Source organism: Bolinopsis microptera, chromosome 5 (genome assembly GCF_026151205.1).
Source record: "Bolinopsis microptera isolate Bmic1 chromosome 5, MBARI_Bmic_1.0, whole genome shotgun sequence".
Lineage (NCBI taxonomy): Eukaryota > Metazoa > Ctenophora > Tentaculata > Lobata > Bolinopsidae > Bolinopsis > Bolinopsis microptera.
The window spans coordinates 8,081,453-8,108,691 of record NC_087076.1 but is presented as its reverse complement, the minus strand read 5'-3'; the positions used below and the strand labels follow the sequence as shown (position 1 = coordinate 8,108,691).

General features: G+C 38.3%; 2 protein-coding genes across 2 annotated transcripts in view; one reads left to right on the top strand and one right to left on the bottom strand.

Moving 5' to 3' along the window:
• The first annotated feature begins 1,329 nt into the window (after positions 1-1,329).
• The window catches only part of LOC134815218 (low-density lipoprotein receptor-related protein 1-like), a 42,347-nt gene continuing 16,437 nt past the window's right edge, over positions 1,330-27,239 (top strand). Inside the window, exons 1-24 of the mRNA XM_063823735.1 lie at positions 1,330-1,503; positions 1,652-1,691; positions 2,045-2,185; positions 2,556-2,672; positions 9,166-9,411; positions 9,587-9,700; positions 9,865-9,981; positions 11,114-11,233; positions 11,422-11,541; positions 13,767-13,877; positions 14,131-14,259; positions 14,579-14,680; positions 15,046-15,165; positions 15,582-15,701; positions 15,851-15,976; positions 16,097-16,299; positions 16,475-16,558; positions 16,719-16,925; positions 18,755-18,879; positions 19,198-19,361; positions 19,546-19,666; positions 24,398-24,546; positions 25,492-25,578; positions 25,965-26,047. Of these exons, the coding sequence (XP_063679805.1) occupies positions 1,483-1,503; positions 1,652-1,691; positions 2,045-2,185; positions 2,556-2,672; positions 9,166-9,411; positions 9,587-9,700; positions 9,865-9,981; positions 11,114-11,233; positions 11,422-11,541; positions 13,767-13,877; positions 14,131-14,259; positions 14,579-14,680; positions 15,046-15,165; positions 15,582-15,701; positions 15,851-15,976; positions 16,097-16,299; positions 16,475-16,558; positions 16,719-16,925; positions 18,755-18,879; positions 19,198-19,361; positions 19,546-19,666; positions 24,398-24,546; positions 25,492-25,578; positions 25,965-26,047 (2,967 nt within the window). The 5' untranslated portion in view covers positions 1,330-1,482. The remainder of the gene's footprint in view (positions 1,504-1,651; positions 1,692-2,044; positions 2,186-2,555; positions 2,673-9,165; positions 9,412-9,586; positions 9,701-9,864; positions 9,982-11,113; positions 11,234-11,421; positions 11,542-13,766; positions 13,878-14,130; positions 14,260-14,578; positions 14,681-15,045; positions 15,166-15,581; positions 15,702-15,850; positions 15,977-16,096; positions 16,300-16,474; positions 16,559-16,718; positions 16,926-18,754; positions 18,880-19,197; positions 19,362-19,545; positions 19,667-24,397; positions 24,547-25,491; positions 25,579-25,964; positions 26,048-27,239) is intronic.
• On the bottom strand, positions 11,776-13,261 carry LOC134815219 (uncharacterized). Its single transcript, XM_063823736.1, has 2 exons — positions 13,008-13,261; positions 11,776-12,910 (listed from the first exon to the last, which is right to left on the bottom strand). Exons 1-2 carry the CDS (start codon positions 13,184-13,186, stop codon positions 11,977-11,979), a joined length of 1,113 nt encoding a protein of 370 aa, XP_063679806.1. The 5' UTR covers positions 13,187-13,261; the 3' UTR covers positions 11,776-11,976.

The following is a 27,239-nucleotide window of genomic DNA, read 5'->3' as shown; positions in this document are numbered from 1 at the left end:
CAGTAACGCATCGCGTTTATACAAAAATAAACGTAATTTGAAATTATTTACAAACGTCGATTTATTATGTTTTTTACAATTAAACATTAAACGCTTTACTTGGGGACCCCAGGCTATTATATTTATGTTCATAATCATAATAAAGAATAGGCGGAATGACAGGCTGAGCGCTGCAAAGTCAAAAGTAATAAACGCTGTGTTGCAACGCTTAAATTTATAAATCTGAAATCTATATGCATTTTAATTATGTCGAATCATTAAGAATTTTACATTTGCATTTATTGTTGCAAAATAGATTACCTAGAGCCGAGTAAAAGTGTATGTCTTAGTAAATTCATAATAATGTCATTTGTCATTACTAATTCTTTGTACTGTGTTTTGTGTACTGCGATAAAATTCATTTGTTCACTATTCACTATTTACGATTGTTTTTCGACTGATGATAGCATGCAATATTGGTATGCAAATATAAATATCGTGTTTTGACATTTGACATCATCATCGTTATAAATGCATCATGTTTATTCAATATTGACAATCGAAAAGTTTATTAACTTGTTAACAGCTACAATCAAAATTTTCATCATTATCTTATCTTTGTCATTTGGTGTTGTAGGCCATTATAGTACTGATTTACAGTATTGGGTAAAATCATTTTTATTCTTTATATATTTGGTTGGCTATAGCAGGGCTTGTTCCTGTGCCTAAATTTGTATGTTATCAACACGATAAAAGTAATAGATTACACATAAGACATGCACATCCTATCCAAAGATTATCAGTTAAACTTATGTGTAGTTTATCATATTCCATTCATATGCACTGCATCTATGCTTATATCAGAAATGTTTATTGACTTAAAGAGGCAGCTGTTTGAATAGTACATGTGGTTGCACAGACTGAGCATTGACTTATGAGGGGACGCACCCTCCAGGTTTTTGTTTAACTGATTAATTACTAATGTACATCTTAGATGCTACAGAAATCATGTGATATGTACATGTAAGCAACCACAGGTTATTTCTGCCATAAGTCATGCGTCATATATCTAAACTTAAAACTCACTGTTTTTGTAAACACTCATATTCCTTTTACTTTGCATAATAGCTGTTACGAAATGTGGGATAAAATTGAGTATATTTTGAATACGATAATACAACATTCGCACTTATATTTTATTGTTTTGATGCATAGTAACCAAAAAGTGCCTATAGCCTAATAGACACTTTAAACCCTAATTAGCATCATGATTCATGCTGTTAAATGATTGAAAAAGAAATTGAATTTCTTGTTTCATTGAAACTAACCATTTATTCCTCCTGCAGCAAAGTTAGGTAATAGGTATTAGGTACTTTCTGAGAAAGCAACGTAAACAAATTCTGAAGTCAAAGAGTATTATCCAACATTTTAGAAATAGTCTAAAATTAGCAAGCAGAACTGAAGTAAAACCTTGCAGATAAATCAACATAGGATACAATTTTCATGCTGAATCAGTGTCTTCTTGTAAGTTGCACCAAGCTTCAATTGTGATTCATCTTGAGGATTCTTATGTAAACTTAATCAATTACTGTTTCTCTAATAACACTTGATGTCCAAAATGTTTTTTGTGTGATCGCTTTCCGTGAACAGCCAGATAAAAATGATATTTCAGATTGCTGTTGCGTGCGCATCATTGGGCTCTGTGCAATCATGTAGGTATAGATTAAAAGTACCGTCCATTCATTTCTATATTACCACTCTTCAAATGATTATACAGTTGTGGTTGATGTTTATTGTTATTTATTACAGCACTGTTTTTATTTCGTCAAAAACCAAATTTAAAGAGTTTTGAAAATAATTCGCCACTTTAAATATGATGTTATTTATTACAGCACTGTTTTTATTTCGTCAAAAACCAAATTTAAAGAGTTTTGAAAATAGTACACCACTTTAAATATGATTGAAAATTGTTCTTTTAATGATTTACAATGTGATCCACAAACTTTAGTGTGGATTCTTGTACACACTACCTGCGCTATAATCTCACCGATAACTCTCTCAACAGCGGTGGAACCAGCTGAGGCCGAGGGATGTCAAGAACATGAATATGAGTGTTCAGACGGATCCTGTATATTGCTACATTGGCTCTGCGACGGAACAGCCGACTGTGATGACGGGAATGACGAAGCTGACTGTCAATACAACGGTTTGTACATTTATAACGTTTTGAAATACTTTCTTAAAGGAATAATATGTCGCACACCTGCTGATGGAATCTCTTTTGTGTTAAGAAGAACATTGTATGTGAGAAGGATCAGCCATTTACAGTTTCCCCGCTTCTGAACCCGTCATGACATGGCAATCATCCATCAAAGAAGTTCTCATAATATTCTTACCAGAATTCTCCGGTTTCCATTAAAGTAATAATCCCATATTTAAACTAAACTGTCTTCAACTGGTTTGTGGTAAGGTAAATATTGGCACATAGCCCAAAAGTTAAAACACTTTGGCAATATCCCATTATTACTGCCAGATCCCACTTTGATCCGAATAAAAGAACTGTATAATATACTCAGGGCCGGAAGTGTGCGAGGAGAATGAATGGCAGTGTGGTAACGGTCTCTGTATCTCCCTCATATTCCGGTGTGATGATGAAGTAGACTGTGCTGATAGGTCCGATGAAACTGACTGCAGTGAGTGTCTACTCTTATCTTATACATAATAATATAATAATATGATAGTATAATAATATAATAATACTAGTGTAACCCGTGCCTACGGCCGGGACTTCACTATCGCAGTTGAACTCACTCATTCCAAACAGACCACAATTTAATTCTGAGTGTATGTATGTACGTGTGCGGGAAATTTCCGAGCGGCTTATTTAAAAAACGGTAAGAGTTACGGGACTGGTTTTTTCGGTATAGTGCCGACAAAACTCTGACGAAGCCAATAAGTAAATGTTTTCTAAATCAGCCGTTGGTAAGTGGTTTTATTGATAGTTTTGTACCACAAAGTGACAAATGTGGCTCACTTTTTCTCCCTCTTTGCTCTCTCTCCTATTACTGCATAGCCAGCGTTGGTACATAAGTCATAATTAGGTTAACTGCAAATAATACTATAAGCTTATTAATGGAAAGCGGTTCAAGATGGGAGTGATGAGGTGAAATAGTCGTGGTACAGGGTGTACGGACCTCATGATCATGGAATGTGGTGCCTAATAATGACTTAATTATCCACGAGAAAAAACTGATTATGCGATTATGTGTTACTGACAGCGGGTAAATACTCCTACCCTTTTTAACTGCGGCAGTGAAATCCCGGCCCGCGGCCGAAGGCCGGGTTACACTAGTTTAGTAATATTCATGGTATTGTAATTGCATGATTAGTCACCCCACGTGATAGAGATTAGCGTTATCATTACGTCACGAGCCCCGCCTAGCCTGCTTGGGTAGAACTGGCAGAGAGCCAGGAAGGTGGTAGTAGTAATATTATGTAACGTAATATAAAGAACTGTTAGGGAGCACGGAGTAATTAAACATCTGTTCTCCATCGTACACGTGCCAAGTTAATACGTCAAAGTCCAGGTAATAGTCAGTGGCGACCGCCCCACCACGTCCCGGGGGGCACCTAAGGGGGGCGAAAAATGTCCAAATCTTTGGTATTTTCAGAAGAAAACGTCCCATTTGTGTATTATCCCGTCCACTTGAACGTGAGACTGGGAGGGGGGGGGGGGGGGCACATAAATACGTTTCGACACTGCTAATGGTTGTTACTTATAAAGTTGAGGCAATGGTCATTATTAAGTTGGATATTATGTTGAGTGGACGTTAGAGTGAGCTGTAAAATAACGTGTATCTCTCTCTTGTGTGTCTAATATAGTATAATGAGATACATTATGCTGCTTAGTACATGATTGTCATGGGAGAGGTTGGGATGTATTACTGGCGGTAACTGGTTTCATTCAGCTGACTTATGACGTCACACACACTGGAACCATAACCCAAAAGTTAAGATCTTTTGAGTTTTGGTTTCGTGTTATAATCTGATGAAGCTCTTCTATTCAAAGTAGATTACATTTACATCATTCATCCTAGAGGTATGAATTAAAGATTACCTCATTTAAAAATTCTTATAAATTAGTAGCGGTTCATATGCGGTGGATGAACCGTCAAATTATTCGAATACCATACCAAAATTTCAACGCTGAATCATCTCACAAATAAATACCGGACAAAATACCTCCTGCAATCTCATCACCACGTGACACCCTATGACACCACGTGACACCTTTTGACATCTTGCCACACAACACTGATAGCCTTGCTCAGTTCTGTCATTTCTTTCAGGACAGGATATATTCCATGTCAACTTTTAGAGAGTGCCCCTCTGCAATCAATCTAGCTGTCGTATAATGGATTATCTTGTGAAGGTGACAAGTGTGGTTATAATAAGTTGTGGTTTAAAGTGGTCAGGTGGTGGAGGATCTCTTAATTTGAAATGCAATCAATACTTCTTGTATATGTTCATGACGTTATGTGTCCTGGCAAAGATTACAAACCATGAGCTGTTTAAATGACTTTAAACAGGTTTTCGACATTTAACAGGTTAAAAAAGCGAAATGATCGCCTGTTTTACAGTGCTGCCTCGCTATAAATAACTTGAGGAAGTGGGATTGTTAAGTAGTGGAGTAAATATGACAGGATGACTTACTTTCGTGTTGTCCAATCTAATATCATACTCTGACCACCCAGGCACTATCAAATTTAATCAAGTAATATTTATATTACCTAATAACTGGAGTCTACAAAGTTGTAGAAATGAATTCTAGAATCAGTAGTATACTCCAAAAGATCAAATTGAGATCATTCTGATAATTTTGTCACCGAACAGATTTTTATATAAATTTGACACTTACTAGATAGTCGGTAGTCCTTACTGGATAGTCCTTACTGCTCCAAATATGGTTTACTAGAAATGGTAATTTCCACCAAAATATGCCAAGCATTTTATCGGAATATTCGTCTAATGGCACCGCGAGGTGTCAATCCCGCAGAGTTGGTTAATTTACAAGTGTAAATAGTTTGTGCGATGCCGTTGAAAAGCACGTGCACGATTTCTCACCCCATCATGGCGCGCAGTCCGTTGTGAACACCCATATTTAATAATGACGCAAGTAAAAAAGTAGCTGACAGTTTACCGGGCTTGTCAGCAGGGCAGTTGGAATGTGCACGCCCTGGCAGAATGTCTTTTTGGCAAAGACGGAGTGTAAATAAAAACAAAGTGTAACAGCGAGTGCTAGGCTTTAGAGTAAATCACGTGGTCTGGTGTAAGTCACGTGGTTGAGGTTCACCCTGTCACGTGATTCATTGAGCCGATAGAAGTTTGACGGGGTGGGTCAGAAAGAAGCTGCAGTCCTGCAAACTGAACACCGAACAGTTGTAAGTGGTCGGTTCTAGAACGTTCCAATAAATCTTCTGTGTAAAGGTTGAAGGTATAATCACTGCAAGGATCCCGTGATTGATTTGAATATTACATAAAATAAGCTGAGTTACTCTGGTAAGTGTCGTGTGATATGGGTTGACTTCTTTCTTCAGTACTAAGTAATGTCATCCCAAGGTGCAAGTGAATTAGATTGTTGAGTTCTCTAGTAGGTTGTTGTGTATCTCCGCCTGTACTAGAACAATGTCCTTATTATACTAAAATCATATCAGATATAAGCTCTTTGAAATGGAACTACTTAAGCATTAAGAGTAGTTTAAGCCTCTAAGGGAACATAAAGGAATGGTCAGTTTCTGGTGAGACAGTGATTTAATTTTGTAGAGAGTATTGATCTATAACGACCATGTATAGTGTATACACCATGTTACTATAGCTACTATAGTCACCATGTTATTGTAGTCACCATGTTATTGTAGTCACCATGTTATTGTAGTCACCATGTTATTGTAGTCACCATGTTACTATAGTCACCATGATATTGCAGTCACCATGTTACTATAGTCACCATGTTACTATGGTCACCATGTTACGACAGTCACCATGTTACTATAGTCACCATGTTACTATAGTCACCATGTTACTATAGTCACCATGTTACTATAGTCAACATGTTACTATAGTCAACATGTTACTATAGTCACCATGTTACTATAGTCACCATGTTACTATAGTCACCATGTTACTATAGTCACCATGTTATTATAGTCACCATGTTACTATAGTCACCATTATATGATATCTGAGACTGTACGGGGAGCTTGCTATCTTCCCGCAACATTAGATAATATACGAGACTTTCAGATGGCTAACTCTCCAGAATGAAGTTGCTCAATAAAGTAGTTACATGGCTAGGTGGAGGGTTAAAGTATTTAATGCCAACATTTAGGAAGTTCTTGATTAGTACCAAATATAGTAGAGGTATCCAACAGCAGCGGTATATTTACTATATAATTAAGATGGCAGATGAACAACCAGAAATATAATGTTATGAGTTACTACTATAATCATGATAATACTGCTATAATCTATATTTTATAACAGTGATCAGATTATTCGATTCTAATACTTGTAGCTTTGTAGGAAGTATCATATTCTAGAATCATAGACAAATAGATAACAATTATAGTTTCAAAACTGTAAAGATAATATATTTGCACAGTTTATAACATTATGCGGCTTGTTACAGAATGCACAAATCGTGAACATGATATAAACTCAACTAATAGCGGTATATAGCGTCCACATCTTGTCTCCGGGGATCAATGCAGCTCAACAACTAAGCAAGAGTCTACTGCTTTCACTTTAACTTTCTGACTATCCTGTCTAATTGTTGATATATATCTTCAAAACGAGTGTGACGGATATAAAATCGTTCATATAATGGATTTAGACAATGGTTTCTGATCTAAAGTCTGCACAGTATTGTGCAACATTTGAACTTGACAGATCTATCAAAGACAGGTCGCGCCCGGTGAACATTATAATCTCTCCGCAACAAAACCGTATTATGTTTTATACGGCTTACTTTACGTCAATGTCATATCACATGATCAGTCCACTCCTGTGCGGGGAATCTCGGTTAGTGCAGGTAGGAATGGCTTGACGCCAAATTGTGTGACATTTGTTGTTGGGCGTTTCCTTCTAGAACAATCAACACCATTCTGTAGTCAGCTGAGCGGTTGACGTGGTCAGTCAATTTGTTGGACCTCACATGATGGTGGTTTTAATTACTGGTAGCTTCCCGGCCTGAGATCTAACAGAAACAGCCATTGTTGAGATTATCCATGGATTTAGTCGGAAGAACTTAAGACAATGCACTCAATTATCTGCGAAAGCAACCGGTCATTCCTGATAATTCCGCAACACTCGATTATACTAGAATTATACTTGAATTTGCTGACGTGGGGGACCAGAACTGTTACTTCCCTCGCGTAACTAAAGCGCTAATTCACGATTTTCTGCTCAGTTATCCGGCAAGGTTCATTTAGAACAATCAACAATGTTCAACTATTGGTCGCCAATAAGACACTTGGATTCGCCGAGTGACCAGTGCTTAATGAGCTACTGTAGCTAAACTTTTGTAAGAATCAACTGCTTTAACTAACTCTAACGATGGGGATTGTTTATTCTTTTATTCGTAATATTTGGATATCAGGATATTAGGTCATAAGGATGTTACATCATCCATAAAGACGGGGACATCAAACTTAGCCATTAACCAATTATTTAGCAACTCGTGCGTTACTTTGGCCATATACCGCTCGTATCATAACTCATGACCGGTATCTAACTCCAGTTTGGCTATCAAATGAGAAGATTTGGTAGATATATGACCAAATGGTCACATGGTTGGTTATTTTTGGTAGGATAAGCTTATTAACGATATCTAAGGCTGTACATTAAAGTTTAAATATGTGCATATTTCCTGTAATCACAACACAGTTGATAAGAAGACGAGTCTGATCTTAACGAAGGCACTAAGTGGTCATCAAGAAACAATATGGCATTACATGAGGATAAGTTTGAGTACATAATATGTCATCTTGCCAACAAACGTAATCCTCTCTATGAGCTTCCTTTTACCCATGAACAGTTCCAATACACAACATCAACTGGTACTATACTCACTCCTGTGGATCAGCTCCGTGATCTCGGTATAACAGTATCCAGTGATTCATCCTGGACATCACACATACGATCTAGTTGTGATAAAGTGAGGAAGATGGCAGCATGGGTATTCAGTGTCTTCCACTCTCGCAATACAAGTCAGTAGTCCGTAGCCACTTAGAGTATTGTTCTTCTCTGTGCTTTTGTGGAATCCGGCGAAAGTGTATGACATTCAGGAGCTGGAAAGTGTGCAAAGAACTTTCACTTCAAAGATCCATAGTTTACAGCATCTCCATTATTGGGGTCGCCTGAAAACCCTGTCCCTCATGTCACTTCAGAGGCGCAGAGAACGTTACATTGTCATGCACATGTGGAAAATCCTGCATGGTTTCACATCCAACGACCTTGAAGTACAGTTCACAGTAAACCCACGATTGGGTACCCTGGCTAAGGTTCCATCTGTCCGTAAAAAAAGCTCAGCGGCTCATCAGACTCTATATGAGAATCATTTAGTGTAATGGGTCCCAGACTCTGGAACTGTATACCTTGGCACATACGTGCAGTCTCCAAGCATGATGGCTTCAACCATCATATGACGGCGTTCATGCTTTCCTTGCCGGATAAACCGCCAATCCGGGGCTTCACATCACCGAACTCCAATTCTATACTGGACTGGCGTAACGATCGAGAGGCAGTCGAGTTTCGACGAAGCAAATCAAATGTATCAAAGGTAAGGTATATCACTCATTTGATCTTTTGCCGTGGAATATCAAGGTTGGGTAGTTCTCGTATGAAGCTGTCTTAATCGACCTCTAGAACCAGGGTTTCAGATCCAATGAAGACTATATGAAAGATGTAACGCGCGAAACAAAAACTATAAGTGATTAAATTTATATCGTTAACCATTTTCACAAATTTCGCGGGCGCGCGTGGCCAGGTGGTGCGCGCATTGTTGTTGTTTCTATTCCTTCGATTCGGCCCGATAAAATTTATCTTTCGACAGTCAAAACTTTCGACAGTCAAAACTCTCAGTCTCATATTAGTGGTATTATTTAACATCACCCTTGTTCTTTTCAGATCGTACGTGCGATGAAGGGCAGTTTACCTGTGGCTCCGGTGAGTGTATCGAACTGTCATGGAAATGTGATGGTGAACACGACTGTACCGACCAAAGTGACGAGGCATCCTGTCATAATGTCACCAGGTCTGAAGAAGACGAGTGTGTTGGGTTCCACTGTGATAACGACAGGTGTATTGTGGAGTCGCTGGTGTGTGATTCACAGAATGATTGTGGGGATAACAGTGACGAGAAGCAATGCACTGGTAAGTTGTACTTACTGGGAAATTAATTCCCAGTTATTTAGCCATACAGTCTGAGCTCTATTGATCAGATAAGAAATCTTCGAAATTTGGCTTCTCTTGTCAAAAGAATCTAATATAAGATTTGTGTCCGTGCCCCCTATCCAATGTTAATATTTAATAATGCACAATAATTCAGTGGGAATGTGTACCCCGGACGAGTTCAAGTGTGATGATGGGGGCTGTATATCAAAGAGTTATCAGTGCGACGGGATTGTGGATTGTGGTGACAACTCTGATGAAACCGGATGTGGTATGTCTTTATTTCTTACTAATATAACGTGAGAGTAATATTAATTAGAAGATAAACTAAGAGATAGATCTCACTTATCAATTTAAATGCCAACGATACCCAGTTTTAACCTGAAAACACCCCAAGAAAGTGGGCCCGTGTTAATCCTGTCTAAACACTCCCAGATGCTCCATGTGATCCGACAAGAGAGATCAGCTGTGTGGATGGATCGTGTATCACATTCCAGCAGAGTTGTGACGGAGTGGTTCACTGTCCGGATGGAAGTGATGAGTTCGATTGTGGTATGTTTACTTTATTTACGTCACTTATAAAGTTGTAAGTACTTACCATTTTTTTGACATGCCCGTAGTTTCAAGCGGTGCCCGTTAATTTTAAGCGTGCAATCAAAATCACCATCACCATACTCACAATTATATATTCAAAACACAAAGCTTTACAAATTTGTTTTTTTGTTTGAGATTTGGATAACGTTATTGTAATCATGTTCCAAATTATATTTTAAATGTTCAAATGGAGTATAATGCCTGCTCCAGATGGGTACTGAAAAACACTCATCAAACATCACAACACACAATAGTCTTCGTGCAAGTTGGTGACAGTTAATGACCAAATATGATACATACATGTACAAAAAAACTGGCAATAACGAAATGAAACAAGACTTATAAATGCGATTGTTATCAATGATGATTCTTGACCCTGAGGTAATCAGTTATTTTTACTCATTCTTAGCTTAAAATTTCATCTAGATTGTAGAAGCTTCAGCTTTTGAACACGAAATCCAAAAGTTGTTTGTAATCAGGGTGTCTGACACCTACAATTCTACAAGCATTCTCGCGCACTTTACAGCCTGGGTGAATACAGCAGTCCCCACACACAAACGTCCAACAACAGCAACCTATTTGAATTTCTCGCAAGTCCTTAACATCAGCCGAGTCCTCTCTCGTGTCATCCACTAGCTTACCAAGAAGAGTTTTAGACGTTTCGTTGGACGTACCTTTGTGTCCCACTTTCAAGAAGCTCTTGAGCTCTTCTCCCGTGAGTCTCTTCTCAAACACTTCCAGTGCGGAGAGAACCGTCCTCTGTCTTTAGAGTGGAGTTCAGATTAGGTTCGCAGGTCACTTCGATAATTGGTCCATGAGATGTGAGAGAACTGGAACTTATCTCACAAGATTGGACCATTTTAGTTGAGAACACTCCCAGGAGTATAAACCCTGTTAGGATCTGCTTCATAGTCAGTTCGATACTTCTACCTTTTAGTACCTAAAATAATGGGATCAAAGTTATTTGTCTGTATGATTGATGGATTTCGTAGTGACCAAAAATAAGTCCACAGAATCTCATAATCAATGGATAAAAAACTGGACGATTAGAATTAAATGAGTAGTAACCTCTACAGTCTACACTCTACAGGTAACATGACGTGCTCGTCGGATCAGTTTACCTGTCTCACCGCCGGGACTTGTATAAACAGGGACTGGGTCTGTGACTACCATTACGACTGCGAGGATGCGTCCGACGAGATGGGGTGTGGTACGTTTTGAAATGTTTCCTTGTGTCCGAATAATCTTTTGAAACAAAGCATGAGTTTACGAACGAATTCATTTATGAAGCGCATTCTGAGACCTTGTTAACTATGAACTTCATTCAAGTAGTCCCCTAATATAAATAGTAAATACCAACCAAATGTTAGATTACTTAATCCTACCCCCTATTTCCAGCCCCGATACAATGCGGACCAGATGAGTTTCAGTGCGATGCTAGGAGCTGCATCTCAGTAGACGAGAGATGTGACGGTACTAGAGATTGTATCAGCGGAGTTGATGAAGAACATTGTGGCAGTGAGTACTTACTCTTCAGTTGTATCTTACTTACTCGTTGTGCTACTAATACTACAACTAATAGCTTGTTTACTTTAAAGTTAGAATCTAAACAAAGTTTATAATCTATATCATAAGATACATTTTTTATTTGTGGGATTGGTTATGCTCTGTATGATTTTACAAGTTCTAAAATTATAAAATGTTCCCAAATTGTGATACGGAACTCAGTTAGAGTAAGATCAAGAAGAGCAATTTACATGTGAATATAAATTAAATATTATGTTTTCGTTATACAGTAGGATACCGATTTAAAAGGTAATTTTCATGATTATACAAATGTGGAATACCTTCTGAAAACAGTTAAGATAAAAATGCATCATTCGATTTGCACTGAAATATCTTGTTATATAATATCCGAACCATTAATTACATAATTTAAGTTCTATCAGCTCGTTAACAAACAGTAGCTACAGATGTCAGAGAGTTGTGGTGTCTTCTAGACCGATCAGTAGATAACATCACTCTCAGTCCCTCGTCAGAACGGTACCTTCCCAGGTTGAGAGCTCTCAGTAGTTCTACTGAATCTTCTTTGTTTAGCCTCAATTTGATGCCTCCTGTGTTGTTGTCGAGGCTTGTTGTTCCCATTGATAGCTCTGTTTCTGCCATCATAACAGACCGGACACTTTGTTTTGCTCTCTTCAGCGGAGTTTTACCGAGAATTATAATCACAACCAACTCAACACTCTGTATCAATACAGTCACCAAACAGTTTCTCGTTAAGAAAACCACAGCTGAATCCCTCCACTCATCACCCGTTACCATCATCGTCATCACCGCCTCACCTACCAGCATCACCAGTGACACCGCCTTCACGACCGCGACCACTCTCCAAGGTTTACTCATCACTCCAACCACCTTACAAGCAGCCACAACCCCCAGTATCGCAGCCACACTCACACCAGAGTAGTAGCAGAGTATGAGAGTGTCTGCCTGGAGAAGGTTGTGAGGGTAGATAGGCTGGAGGGTGTTGTAGGAGAGGAGGAGAAGGAGGAGATGAAGTGTGGAGACCAACAACACTTCCACAGTTAGGAGAGTTACGGACAGGGACAAAGTACTGTGTCTCCCCTTGTACTCCCTGATGGAGGTGTTGGAGTGGGTGAGTCTGGTGAGTCTGAAGACACAGACCTGACCTCCACACTCTCTGATACATTCCACCAGCACCTGGTAGCACCACGCTACTCTGCTGAGTTTACTGAAGGAGAGTAGAAGTAGACTGGACCGGGGTAGTAACACTGAAGTACATGTTAAACAGAGGGACAGTGTGGGGATCATGCCACTGATTATCAGGGAGTGTTTACTAGGAGAGATACCATCCTCCGAAGATAATCTGAAATATAGGTCCGTTTGTTTGGTGAAGTTAATGATAATCTTTATGGCTGGAGACTACTCCGAACTTAAAAATGATGATCACGGTTTCTGCATACCTGCTGAATGTGATGAGAACGTTTGATCTGTGCAGAAAGAAAAGAAACACCGCCACTAGAGCTAGAACAAGCGATGTTATCACTAGCACTGCCACCTCCCCTCCAGTAGCAATGTAACCAGTCCACATCTCCTCAACTCCTGGTAGTCGAGTAGCAGTAGGCAGGTCAGGAAACTCCATGTTTGGCGAGTGTTATCTCACTATGTTGGCGTAAGAAAATTAGAAGAAAACGAAACGTACTGTCTATTTGTCTAGATTGAATAGATATGCATATTATACGTACAAGCTAACAATAAAATTATAAAACATTCACCGGAATGTTCAAGACTGTTCTAGACACGCATTGTAAAACCACGTGCTATTTTAAAACCATTATCTTATTTATCGAGCGAACATTAAGCTTTCAGTGGCTTACTTGGAAATAATTAACGAACTGAGGATAGCTACAAGAGCTGCAGAACTGTTGAAGTATTACAGTTTAAGTCGCTTAACCGCTTGTATAGTAGCAAGTACAATCTCCGACCACTTATGCATTTGAAGTACAAACGTTTGCTAACATAAGCTGTTAATCTAATTCAATACTTGTTATACAACTTCAACGAGCTTATTTTCCGATTGAATTCTTAACGCATTAAAAAAAGAGAATTTATTTTATCAAGGAGACTTTTCATGGAAAGTTTTGATTCATCAAGGACGGTATAACCAATAACTGAATTATTTAAAAACATTTCCTTGTGTTTGAAAATCCTCCACTACCCAGACTGTAGCACGCTGGAGGAGTACCAATGTGACAATAAGAAATGTGTCTCTCTCCTCCTCTTATGTGACGACTCAGACGACTGTGGAGACTCTTCTGACGAGACCATGTGCTGTGAGTTTAACGCTTAGTTTTTATTTATCTTACTTAAATTTTATTTATCTCACTTAGATTTTATTTGTCTTGCTTTCTAGTTTACTTCATTGACTGACTGCTGATAGTTTTAAAAAGTTTATTCTCGATCAGTTACTTGTTTAGTAACTGATCGGATAAGGAATTTTCTACCATACAATTTAAGAAAACATTTTGATTATAAACCTAACGGACAAATGTTTAATATATACTCACTAATACTCACTCTATACAGACACAAGAAACTGCACGGATTCCGAGTTTATGTGCACAAGTAACGGGAAGTGTATAGAGAGATCTTACATATGTGATGGGGAATCTGACTGTTTCGGAGACGAAGATGAACACGCCATTTTGTGTGCACGTAAGTTCTGATTTTTTATGACAAATAGCAAAAGTGCCTAAGTCAACTCCAAAATCTGAGGTATTTAAGCAATTTCGTCATTTTTTGGCCAATTTCAACATTTTAGGGGTTCCCAAAAGGAGGTTAGCAATTGGTTTTGATAATTTTGGATAAAAAGTTTTTGAAATATGGAAATTTAACTTCTCAAACAAATAAGCGTCAGTTTTGAATCCTCGCTCATCTTTATCAGATATTTCATTTTTCAACGATGCATTTTTTCATTATTTATAAGTGATAAAAATGTTTATCCTGAAGAGTTGAAATGTTGTCTCTGTCTCAGATTTGGAGTGTGACCACTACAAGTGTGGAAGTGGAGAGTGTATTGAGGACAGCTGGGTCTGTGATGGGATGAACGACTGTACTGATCACTCCGACGAACAAGGTTCCTAATCTAATCAAGATATAAATATCTTGTTAATATCTTGATAATATCTTGTTAATATCTTGTTAATATCTTGCTAATATCTTATCAAGATAAAAATATCTTGCTAATATCTTATCAAGATGAAAATATCTTGTTAATATCTTATCAAGATATAAATATCTTGTTAATATCTTGCTAATATCTTATAAATATCGTATCAATATCTTGTTTATATATTGTAAACTGCCCCCATGAATTCTGTATTCCTACTACCATGCATGTACTAAACAGACCACAAATTCTAAATCTCTTTTCGATCGAAATTGTTCATACTTCACCGATCTCGGCATTGTTAAAATATTTAGTAACATCACTTTTTTCAGATTGTGATGATGGGTGTGACGGTTACATCTGTAAACTAACACAAGAATGTATCCCCGCTGAAAAGGAGTGTGATAGAGTTATAGACTGTATGGACGGTAGCGATGAGGTACACTGTGGAGGTGAGCACAAACTAACAGACGCACTTACATACACAATACATACATACAAACAAAGAGACACGCACCAGCTTGCAGACAGATACAAATAAACAGACGCGCTCACTAACGCATTTACTTGGAGACACAAAACTCTGTAAATGTGTTCCTATTTGTTGATAGATATGCACGGTTTAATTTCACAATGTGGTGACTGGAGTACTGAACGGTTTACCACAGTGCACAGTATTTTATATTATCAGACGCAACAAAAACCTACAGACCTCCCCACTGACCAACGGTTTCGTTTTGTTTTGACTCTGGCTTTGGCTTTGGCTCCAGTTACTTGTTTTGTCGATCCAGTTGATGGTTTATGACCATGGTTTATTATGGTTTCAGCTGTAAATTTTGACTCCAGATGTAACTTTTAAATTACTCAGTAAACGAGTGTGTGTTGGGTACTCACGAGTGTTCTCACGCCTGTCTGGATAAGATAGACGGATACTACTGTCTCTGTCCCCCTGGGTACCAGCTCAGCTCTGATAACCACACTTGTACTGGTAAGATACGATGCTTTTTATTCCATTGGTTTTTGTTCTATCAAGCTAGGTTTCTCTAATGGTAACCAAAGACAAAGAGGGCTGCGGCCTGCGTCGAATAAATGACACAACTTTCTAAAAATTGAGACCAACTTTACATTTTGGTTCAGATATTGACGAGTGTAGTGAGATACCAGAACGATGTGATCACTTCTGTCTAAATAACAAAGGAGGGTTCAGGTGTGAGTGTGCAGACGGATACTTTCTTGAGGACACTTCCAGATGCAGACTCGCTGGTAATACATCTCTTCTTTTTGTCTATATTTACTTCCCCCCCCCCACAAATTTGAAATAAAATACTGCTGAAGATAAGAACTTACTTGTAGTTGTACTTATTCCTCCCACCCCTTTCTCAGGAGCTCGCCAGATTGCTAGCCTGGTTTACTCTACAAACGAGGGAATATACATGAACTCAGAAGATGGTGTTCACACCCTGGTAGAAGATAGTGAGAACAAGATAACTCAGTTCGGGGTGGATTCTGAGGGGCGTGTCTTGATATTCTACACCACCAAGTCCCAAAATGTTCATAAGTTGGACCTTGTTTCTAATCTAACCACGGTAACTTCCACTTATATTATTGACGATTTCAATCTGGGCATTTTTCACGAAGATTCGGAATTTTACGAATTAAAAAATAAAATCAGTCCAATTAAAAAATTTACATATCGAGTATGGACGCATGACTAATTCAGTATTGAGAGTTTTTAACCCATTCGTCATCTGCATTCTGCAGGTGCTTTACAAAGGAGTAAGAACAGATACGATGGTTTTAGACACCCAAAACTCACACATTTATTGGTCTGACCAGAATGAAATGGTAAGTGTTAAAGTTCAGTTCGGGGATTTAAAACAACTACTTCTAGTTCTACGTTTTTAAACCCACGTCTATTAGTATGATAATTAGATAATTAGATAATTAGTATAACAATTAATCAATAAATTGCTTCATGATTAGTAAAACTGACGCTGCTTTACAGGCGATCATGCAAGGAGACTACTCCGGCTCGACTGCAGTCCGGTTCCTGGAGACCCTGCCTCCACACGCGTTGGCTATCAGCTCCAAGAGAGGTGTCCTCTACTGGAGTGTCCACGGTCAGGGTCTGAAGATGATGTCACTAAGTGACCAGTCTGCTACTGATGTTTATGTCTATCAAACTGGCAACCAGATGATATCCGACATAGCGGTTAGTTATTTTAATTTATTCAGTGTATTTCAGGTGGTTAATAACTTACTGCTGTGTGCGTCAAGTTTTGGGAGATTACAGCTGTTCCTCGTCTCTAGTAAATGTTTCTAATTTAACCCAGTTTCGAGGTTGAGCATGATCATGAGCTGATTAGCTGGTTTCCACGATTAACCCTAATTCCGGTTCAGGGGTATACAGATTACAGATTATGAGAATTGATCACCCACTTATCACCCACTTATGTAGAACTGATATGCTGGCTCACAGGCTCCCACTTGAAGTAATATGTTATCTCAATAAGCTGATGTCTCTGTGTTATTACTTTATGAGGATAATGATTCTAGGCTTCATCTATTCCTCTGTACCAAGTCTCGTTTCCAAGCTTCTGATATATCTAAGTTAAGTAGGGACAAAGAAATGTTGACTATTACGGACAGTAAAGTTCTGGAATATAGTTTCAAGGGATGCGATACTAAATTACAGGGTAGGTATCGGGTATCACTAGATGGGCTAGTGATTATCCGGATCCAATAGGCCCCAAACACCTATGTTACCTGTGTGGAGATTCGTTAAGCTTTAACATGGCCAATGGCCATCACATCGTGTCAGAGAGGGGCTCTCTCTGACATGCTTCCAGCAATTCTAGTCCATGACTAAAGAAGGAAACTTTGTCTCAGAGTAAAGGGGAGAGGGAAGGTAGACCGCAGGAACACGTCTCTAATTATACAGGTGAGAGGGGTTCCCCCGCAACTAAAGACCGTAAAGACGTGAACAAACTCAGGTTGATAAAGTTAATACTAATAAAAAGTTACGATCATTACTCTAATTCCATAATTTGTCATAGAAATCTTTCTCCGTACTCCTTTTGTGGTCAGTGCGACATTCTCAAGTACTTGTGCAAGCCAAATCTGACAAACCAACATGATCAAGATTGAAGAGAAGTATACTTAATCTTACATAATCTGGAGCAAACAGCGAGCGGAAATTATGTAAAACTGTTGGAACTTGGTCGACCTTTTTACTCACGCCTGTCATGAAGAGACTGACTCAAATTATCTAGGTCTGCATCTTAATTCTCTTATCAGAAAGAAAGTCTCCGAATGTCAGCATTGTGGTTCCCCTGCTCTCGAATCAGCTAGAACATCTTGTTATTCGGATCATTTTGCTGAATTAGAGAATAAAGAAGGGGTGCCTGTTATTATTACACGAATATAACCATTGAGACCTATCATCGAGACTTACGACAAATTGGGTCGTTAAAATGTTTTTAAATTACTCATGTCTGTGGCAAGCCTTTTAAATTATGATAAATTGGGCTTTAGTGTGGACTCGTCACCATACTTACCATGGCAACAAACTTTAACGTCAAATTCGTCCATTAATGGACTTAGAATTCTAAGTCGCTATTAAAGCTTAAACAATAAACATGTTATGTGGGATAGAATTGTATTAAACTATGGTCCGCCATCTCGACTAAGTACCTTATAAGTATCCTCTCAAATATTGAACATATTTATTTCCATATTTATAAAACAATAATAAAAAGGTTTGAAATTCGACAATAGTCATTGATAGTGCTGTAAAGTTGAAATATTCAAATAATATAAATGTTGGTATAATCATATTGAGCAATGAGCTGCGTATTTGGTTTTTGAAATATACGTTGTAAGGCAGCCCCAACATCAGCAATAATTACTGAGATCACCGAAGACTTAGACATCCAAGATATTCACATTTCACCCTCTTCTCACCTTCACTCTCACTCTCCCCTTCTCTTTCACTTTTACTCTCCCTTTAACCTTCTCTTTCACTTCTAACTTTTATTACAGGTTGATGAAGTGCTGGACAGGGTGTACTGGTCAGACTTGAGGAACAGTAAAGTTTACTATCTAGATCAGTTCTCCCCCAGTTCACAGTCACACGTTATCGAAAGGAATATATCGTACCCTCAGGCGTGAGTCTTATTCATTGTCTTATTACAACTTTAATTAGATATGTGAATAATTAGATTTGTGCTAAATTGAAGGTTCTGGGTGGCCCGTATGAGCATTTCCCGTGTTTTTTCTGGGTACGTATTTCAATGAAACTATTCTTAAACGTAGAATGTTATTTATACGAAGTTATTTTTGGAAAAAATTTGAGTATTTTTGGATTCACTCATCATTCAAATATGAAATTACCCGTTTATACATTCTTTTATAATATATAATAACCCGTTTAAGAATGCTATTCAGACAATCACTAGATATGATTTCATAGTTATTTATTACAGGATAGGAATATTCGAGCACTACCTGTTCTACCTGAACCAACGCACGGTAAAGATAGTAAGTTATGATAGACTGACCGGGATGTTGCAATCTGGTATGTCACATCACAGTGGGATTACATCATTCCAGATAGTAGTGACCCAGGAGCCAGCACCTGAGATATCAGGTAAGCTTCAGTTGTTGAGGACCCTAACTTAAGCAGGATCGCAACATTAAGCCTTACTCTCTCAATACTGATACTTTGGCGTGGAACTAAGTTTTATCGCCAATAAATTAACCCGGATACAATGCTATCAATCCCCTTACACACCTGTGGTTTATCAGATATTTACCCGACGTTTTGCCCCCAGTAAACGTGACTTGTCGGTCAGATCAGCTACTTTGTGATGGATCATGCCTTGACCGGTCTCTGGTGTGCGACGGACAGAAACACTGCTCCACCGGACTAGACGAGATCAACTGTATCAACAGGTATTTGTCAGAGGAGACCGGTAATCATACCCCTCGACATTTCGACTCTTGCTATTTTCTATAAAGTTGTTGGCTAGGATTACTGGATTAGGATCCTGGTTAAGTTTCGGATTAGAGTTGAGTTAGAGTTGAGTTAGGGTTATGGTCATGGGCAGGGCTAGGGTTGGGGTAGAGTCAGGATTATGGTTATGGTGTAAGGTTACGTTCAAGGCTTCGTATTAGAGGTTGAAAAGAGGCGGAATGTCGGACGATCAAAGTTGGATGCTACTCACTTTGCCGATTAGATTAGAATTAGATTAATTTTTGCACCAATTTAATTTATTGTTACGCCAATTCAATTGGTTGGAATGTTGCCGGTATGTGCAGCGCCCCACCGTCATACACACCACCACCCTGTTGACTTCTTTCCTAGATGAGAATAAGTCTTAATTTAATTCCATCTTAATTTGGACTTGTGATCCAATCCTATATATTTTAATAATTATTACCTCGTCTACATCGACCCAAATTAAACTCGTTTTGATGCACACATGATCGTCTAGTGCTAGTTTACTGCGTGTCATTTATTGAACTGTGAATTCCTCGTGTTCATCTCGGACAAATCTGTGGTTTCGAACTTGACAAAGTAATTACATTTGAAGTAGCTGTGTCATGTTAAAAGGTGTTTAAACTTTACTTTATTACATTTACTTTAAGTTTATCTCAGATCATTTTCTACTTTCTGAGCTTGATCGTATGTATAGTCTTGAAATACGCGGGAAAACCGCGGTAACGTTTCTATAATTATGTAAATAAGTTTCCTTAATTATGTAATATGTGATTATATGTTAAAGTAGGCGGGTATCAACTGTCACTCTGCTATGACTGTATGATAACGTGGTGGCGGAACCCTGTTTGAGCCTCTTACATTTTTCTTGGTTGCACGCTCGTTTCGCGTCTGGCCGTGATTATTTGAACTCAGATTATGTGTGATGAAATGGGTCCAAGTAATTGCGGACATAGTTCACTATTTGTTTCCTATTTTTAGGTGCCCATCATATTTTACAGCTGGGGACAATATTTTCAAACGGCTCTATTTTTTAATCATTTATTGCTGTACTCTGTAAAATTCGAAAAGCATTTTATAAAAAACTCTGAGTGCAGCCTTGTTTCTTGTACCCGTGATTATTAGAACTCCGAGTGCAGCCTTGTTTCTTGTACCCGTGATTATTTGAACTCAAATAGTTATCCAGTAAGAGGATATCCTTGGCAGTTCTAGCTCGACTAATTCTATACCAACACTATTCTAAAGTTGGTAGCTGCGTTTTGAGAGTATTACATGTATTTCATTACTACAGATAATGATCTTGTCTCATGTTATTAATGGAAAACGGCACGAGCTGTTAACCAAATTGCCTCATTTCTATTAAAAAACCAGGAGCCTGCAGCCCTGTATTGAGTGTGCACATGACCGAGCCCTATAATCCATGAAATGGGACACTGAGCACTCATGTATAGTAACCGTAGTTTGTTAATACCTAATAATATCTGGTCCTAACATCCTGTAGCTACACTGCATACCGGTCACATACCAGTGACATAGCGTGTGACTATACAGATCCTAATATACCTCTCAGTACTCCTTCCCTTCCTCTCCTCCTTCCCTTCCTCTCCTCCTTCCTTCCTTCTCTTCTCCTCTTAATGAAGCGTCTTCTACCCAAACATCGCAGTGATTGTTCTGGAGCATGCTCTGCTGATAACAGTAACACTGTTAAAATTCCCCCCTAAAATACCTCTCTAAAAGTCACCCCTTACATTAATTCCTTGTTCCCACTTAGTGCCCCCTCATATTAATCCCACTGCGCCTATCTACCTCCGGTGTGCTAATAGTTGGCAGGTGAGAATGAGACAAATGTGATTACCTGTTCCGGGAGGCCGGAGGGATCCCTCCGCTATGTCAGGCTGAAATGTCCTGATTACGATTACGAACGGTGGCACCAATGCCCACCAGTTCGATTGTTCTTAAAGCCTTAATTAGATTTCTCTAGCCGTGTTTTTAAAGCGTGCTATTTATTTACTTCTGCTCGAGTTGCTCTGATCGTGTTTTTTGCTTGTTATAATGTTGCTAATTGTCTTTGTGTCATCCTGAATGTTCCCATTCACTTAAATACGTCTACTTTAACGCATTCTTAGCGTCCACCCCGATGTCACGAGGGGTCACGTGCCACCTACTGGCCCTGCTGATTGGTTGTCCAGTGGACCGCTAGCTAGCAGCCTCTCCCTGCCAGTGGAGGAGGGGAGAGTATGAAAACTAGCTACTGTTTACTGTTGTTTGAAGCTGAGATACTGTTTAGTAAAGCTGCTTGTTAGGGCTGGAATTTGTTAAATGTCTGCTTGATATTGCCACGTTTGTGCCATCTTATGTCCACGATATCCATTTCCATGCGGAGTTAGAGTCCTATCGGAGCCGGGACCAGCACAGGTGGTCCTGCATGCGATCAATAGTCACGAATAGTTATCGATCATTCTTAAGAAGTATTATTCATCTTCATTCTTGTTATTATTAATTATCGCTTTAACATTGTGAAGTTCTAGTTGAAACTAGACCTTTTGAGCTGGTTTTAAGCTTTAATAATGTGTTAGAACTGATGTCCTGGAATCTGGAATACTGATCTTCGTTTCCAGATTATCATTTTAGCACCATTTCATTTCAGTCGATCATTTCTCAATTTCTGCTCTGTTTAAAAATCGATTACCTAGTACATACCAACCAATTTTAAGATTCCCGGCTTTTGCTGGAATTTTCAGTGCCAGAAATGAGCGCTAGAGAATTGGAGTTGCCCCAAAATGATAATTAATTGTTTTATCTTGGTATCGTTTAAAAGTCTCTGCTATGAAAATCTATCGGAAATTTATTATGATGATTCGATTTTCTGAAGTGGAGACCACTCTAATTTAATCTATGTTAGAGGTTTTAATTTAGACGTGAAACAAATTCATATTATTTAACTAGGGTTTGGACTATTAGTATTGTTAGTATACCCATGGTTAAAATGTGTCCATTCCATTACGTAATGCTCAATAAATGTGATATATTGGTAGTGTTGTAATTAGTTTTAAACTTTTACGAAGCCGCTCGATCTTTAAAATTTGTGTGCCTTAATTTCTCACATCAGATAAATTATTGCGGTCACCTGTAATTGTCACAGATGCATTCAGAATTTATTTTTTTGTCTATGACACAACAAGATCCTAACATTAACTATTTCAATTAAGTGTTGAAGCTGATTTGGTGGTGCCTCTTACCATTCGGCCAGGATCTCTCAAATCAATGAGATCGTCTTCGGAGTCGGTTATAATTAATTTACAGCACTAATCTGAATCAGCATAATATCAATACCTTGTCGTATTGGCTCGCCCTACGTTTTGCCATAATCTAACTCTGCTACTAATTCAGTAATTTTCAATATATAAATACATCCATCTAAATCGATCCCATGACTTTTTTCTTAGCCCCAATCTCAGTTGCCACTTGATTTGTCTTATTCTAACAGTTACTATTGTGAATACTCATGTCCGCGTTCGGTATCCAAGGAAACTATTCAGCTGTGATGCAATCTATAGACTAAAATATCGACTAAATATTTTCAGTGTACTCTGTTTTTGATAGTTTGCAGCTGTTGTTACCAGTTTATCTAACACGTTTATCCTTTAGTTTAAAACTGAAAATTCTGACATTTTCTGTTTGATATTTTGCCTAGTGATGAGTTCGTTGCCTTTTTCCCGTTAGTTTTCTGACGAACTCGATCAGTTCTGTTTCTATTTCTGACCAACCCAACAATATGATTCCTGTTACACACACTATTTTTAAATGTCTCTTAAAATGTATTTAAATTTTGATAAATTTGTTTTAAAACTATTGAAAAGTGCCACCAAGCTGCCACCAGGCTGCCATCATGCCACCATGAGCCATATTTTATCATTGAAATGAGGGGTCGGGGCGCGGCGTATTATGGTGGCGTATTGGCGTTGCTAGTTGCACCATCAACGCCCTATTTACTTTCTCTGTTTGAAGATGTTTATCTGGACGATATTTGTGGCTCTGGGAAATGTGGTCTTCTCCCAGACAGAGTTCCCTTCAGACAGGTACATCATATCAACTAGTCAATTTGTAGTATTCTCTAGTATTTTTATTTGTAGTTTCATTTTCTTATAAATTGCGTTTTCCCACAAAGTTTGAAAGATTGGGTGCTTGTTTTTTAGCAGCATATATATAATTCATTAATATTAATAAATGAATTAAAAATTTAAAAAAATATGTTTTTATTGTTTTAATAGAATATGTTGAACGTTTTTTATATCATCCAGCAGCTTAACTGACACGAAGTCTCACTCCTAATTAAAGCATTACGTCACAGTTAATGTTATAAACGTTCAACATATCATTTTTTCAATTTTCATAATACCCAATAAGCCAATATGGAGTGGCTACAGAAGTAAAATTATCATTCGACTAATGCTAAAAACTTATGCGATGATAGGAATGCGGATATTAACTCCACCTTGAAAATTATACATAGCAATTCTTGGGAAATTCTAATTTTAGCAGGCTCTAAATTTTAGGTCGTGTGGCGAGATTTCTATTTAACAGGGACATTTTCAATTTAAGCGTTTATTGTAAATTTCATCTCTTGAAAGTAGATGTTTATTCAACACAGACTTTATTAATTAACTAATACTATGTAACTTCAGTTCGTGTGGTGAGATGTTCACATGTGCGGATAACACGTGTGTACCAGAGAACTGGGTATGTGACGGACAGACGGACTGCTCGGACGGTACTGACGAGACCTACTCAGCTTGTCATGATACATCTTGTAACACAGACATCCACTTCAGGTACTGTTTAGCGTAGTACTGAAGTACTAAGAATGCAGTGTAGCGTACTTCTGTACTGTATACTGTACATTTTACTTCTGAGGTATTTTCTTGATATTGTTTTTTTATTTTCTTGGTACTTTCTGAGTATATTTTAGATACATCTGACATCGTAGGTACTAGGTGCCGTGTACACTGAACCTTCTATTTTGATCCCTTTTAGAAAAAGTTGATAACACACGTAGTTAAAGATGACATCCTGCTTTTGAATATTCGTGGAAGAACACAGTTATGAAATTATACCCGTACTATTTCGCAGCTTTACTTGGTTATTCATAGTCTCCCTTTGAATAACTTAAAGTTATAATTTTACCACTAACTTGTAACGGATCAGACCACCTAGTCGGCGATTGTAAGTCTCGACAAGTTAATGTAAATCTATTAAATCTTGTAAAAGTGAACATTTAAAGAATTAGAGTGTGAATAAACGGCGTCAAGTTCTGTCAGGATATTGTTCCCAACCCAATTTACGGACCTGAGAATTCCATTCTTAGTCGGATTCAGACATCTTTTGTCCAGAAACTGTCATGATTTATTGTGCTGAGGTAACTCCTGTGCCGTATCATGATTGTAAAACTTCTTGTTTGCAAAGTATTCATGTTCACTGTCTACGATGTGCACAATTTGATATTCGCCGGTGCAAAAACTAGAGAATATCATAATATAATGCTTGATCAAGTAATGAGCAAGATACAATACTACACAATTCCTTGATCCATATCAGTTTTACAGTACTGCTATCAAGTATAAAATATAAAATAATTTGTCACATGTCCAATTTAGTTTCACTCCCTTATAGTTGAACCACGAGAATCTCATGTTAGCCAGAAGCAACCTTAAAATAGGTTCACTTCAGCTTCACATTTATTGGGAAAGATAACCTGCTCATAACCTTGTATTACAGGTGTGTGACTCAGGGAGATGTGTAAACAAGTTGTGGAGATGTGACGGTCAGGCTGACTGCAGTGATGAGTCTGATGAAGCTAATTGTACAGGTAATCATCATAATACGAGCAAATTTTCTTCAGAAACATCGCTAATCATAATCATACGGTATTTTTCATAATAATCATCATAATACGAGCATTTTCCCTTTGTCGAATTATCAGAAATTTTCCACAGAAACATCGGTTATCATGATCATATGATATTTTTCGTGTTACTGTTATTAATATTCGATTAGGATCATAATTGATTTGCCCTGACCAGGAGCATGACAAAAACAAGTCTTATCATTTATCCTATCATTTATTATTTATAATAGAAATGGTATATTAACGATTGTAACCAATAAATTGGAGTTGGACTTGGTACCCATCATGGGGTCATGTTCATATCACCAATTTTAAAGTCGCTCGGATAATAACACAGTCTATTTTAGTGACTGATTGTCGGGAGGACGAGATGAGGTGCGGAGACGGTACCTGTATTACTGATGAGATGAAATGTAACGGAATAAACGAGGTAATTGACCGGTAACACGAAGTTTGATTCTGTTTTCACTAGGACCTTTGGTATAACGTTCATACGTCATTGGAACAGTAAATTGCCCCCCCCCCCCCCCCCCTCAAGTAAATCCCCCCTTCCACTCTTCCAGTAAATGGGGTGGTGAACAAGTTGGAGTTTTTATTATTTCCTGATTCTATCCTGTGATAAGATATACTTATGACTTTATGACTTATCATCTGATCTGACAAATACTAAATAGTCATGATATTGGTAATAGATAATATTTCGTATATACAGCACATTGATTTCTTCAATATTTCTCGAGTATTAAGCGTGGAACTGAATAGTACGTACTCGAGTACGAGAATAGCAACTGTTAAGTTAAGTTCAACTGTTAGTTCTTTTCAAACTTTAGACCTCATGACCAAATCTCTTCGCCAATTTGCCTGTTTCTGTATAGTGTATGGGCAGACAAAAACTCAATAACCGTGAAGAATCACTGAAGAAGGGCAGCAACAGCAGCCACGAGTAGTGCTGAAAGAGCAACTCTCCCTGCACCACTTTCTTTATCACAAGTAAGTGAAGTTGGCTTGAAGCCACCGTCACCACCACACTTTAAAGTATCAACATCCCCCTTTAGTTTGTAGCCATCGGTACACTTGACAGTGTAGCTTTCTTCCAACGCCACTGTCGCTGTATCGGGTGTAAGAACTCCGTTCTCCACAGTGGGCTTGTTGCAAATATAAGTCTCCTTCTCTTGTGTTTTGCAGATAAGGGAGGCTGGAGTTAGATTCCCATCAGATCCACAAGTGAAGGTATTCACATTTCCTTCGAGGATGTGTCCCTCTGAACAGGTCACAGTGTATTTGTCTCCCTCCAAAACTGTAGCTGTAGCGGGGGATAGGACTGCGTTTGCCACAGTGGGCTTGTTGCAAGATGGTTTCTCTTTTGCTTTGCAAGTGATAGAAGCTGGAGTTAGATTCCCATCTGAACCACAAGTGAAGGTATTCACATTTCCTTGAAGGATACTTCCACCAGAGCAAGTCACAGTGTATTTCCCTCCCTCTTCCACTGTAGCAGTGTCAGGTGTCACAGCTCCGTTTGCCACAGTAGGCTTGTTGCAAGTTTTCTTCTCAGTTGATTTGAGAGGTGCGACCTGGTTAGCGTAGTCGTTGTTGTAGTTACCAGGTGGAAAGTACTGGCACGT

Coding starts and splice junctions, on each gene's coding strand:
- LOC134815219 (XM_063823736.1), bottom strand. CDS start 13,186: ATGGAGTTTCCTGACCTGCCTACTGCTACTCGACTACCAGGAGTTGAG. Junction 12,911..13,007: donor GTTCTCATCACATTCAGCAG/GTATGCAGAAAC, acceptor CCTATATTTCAG/ATTATCTTCGGAGGATGGTA.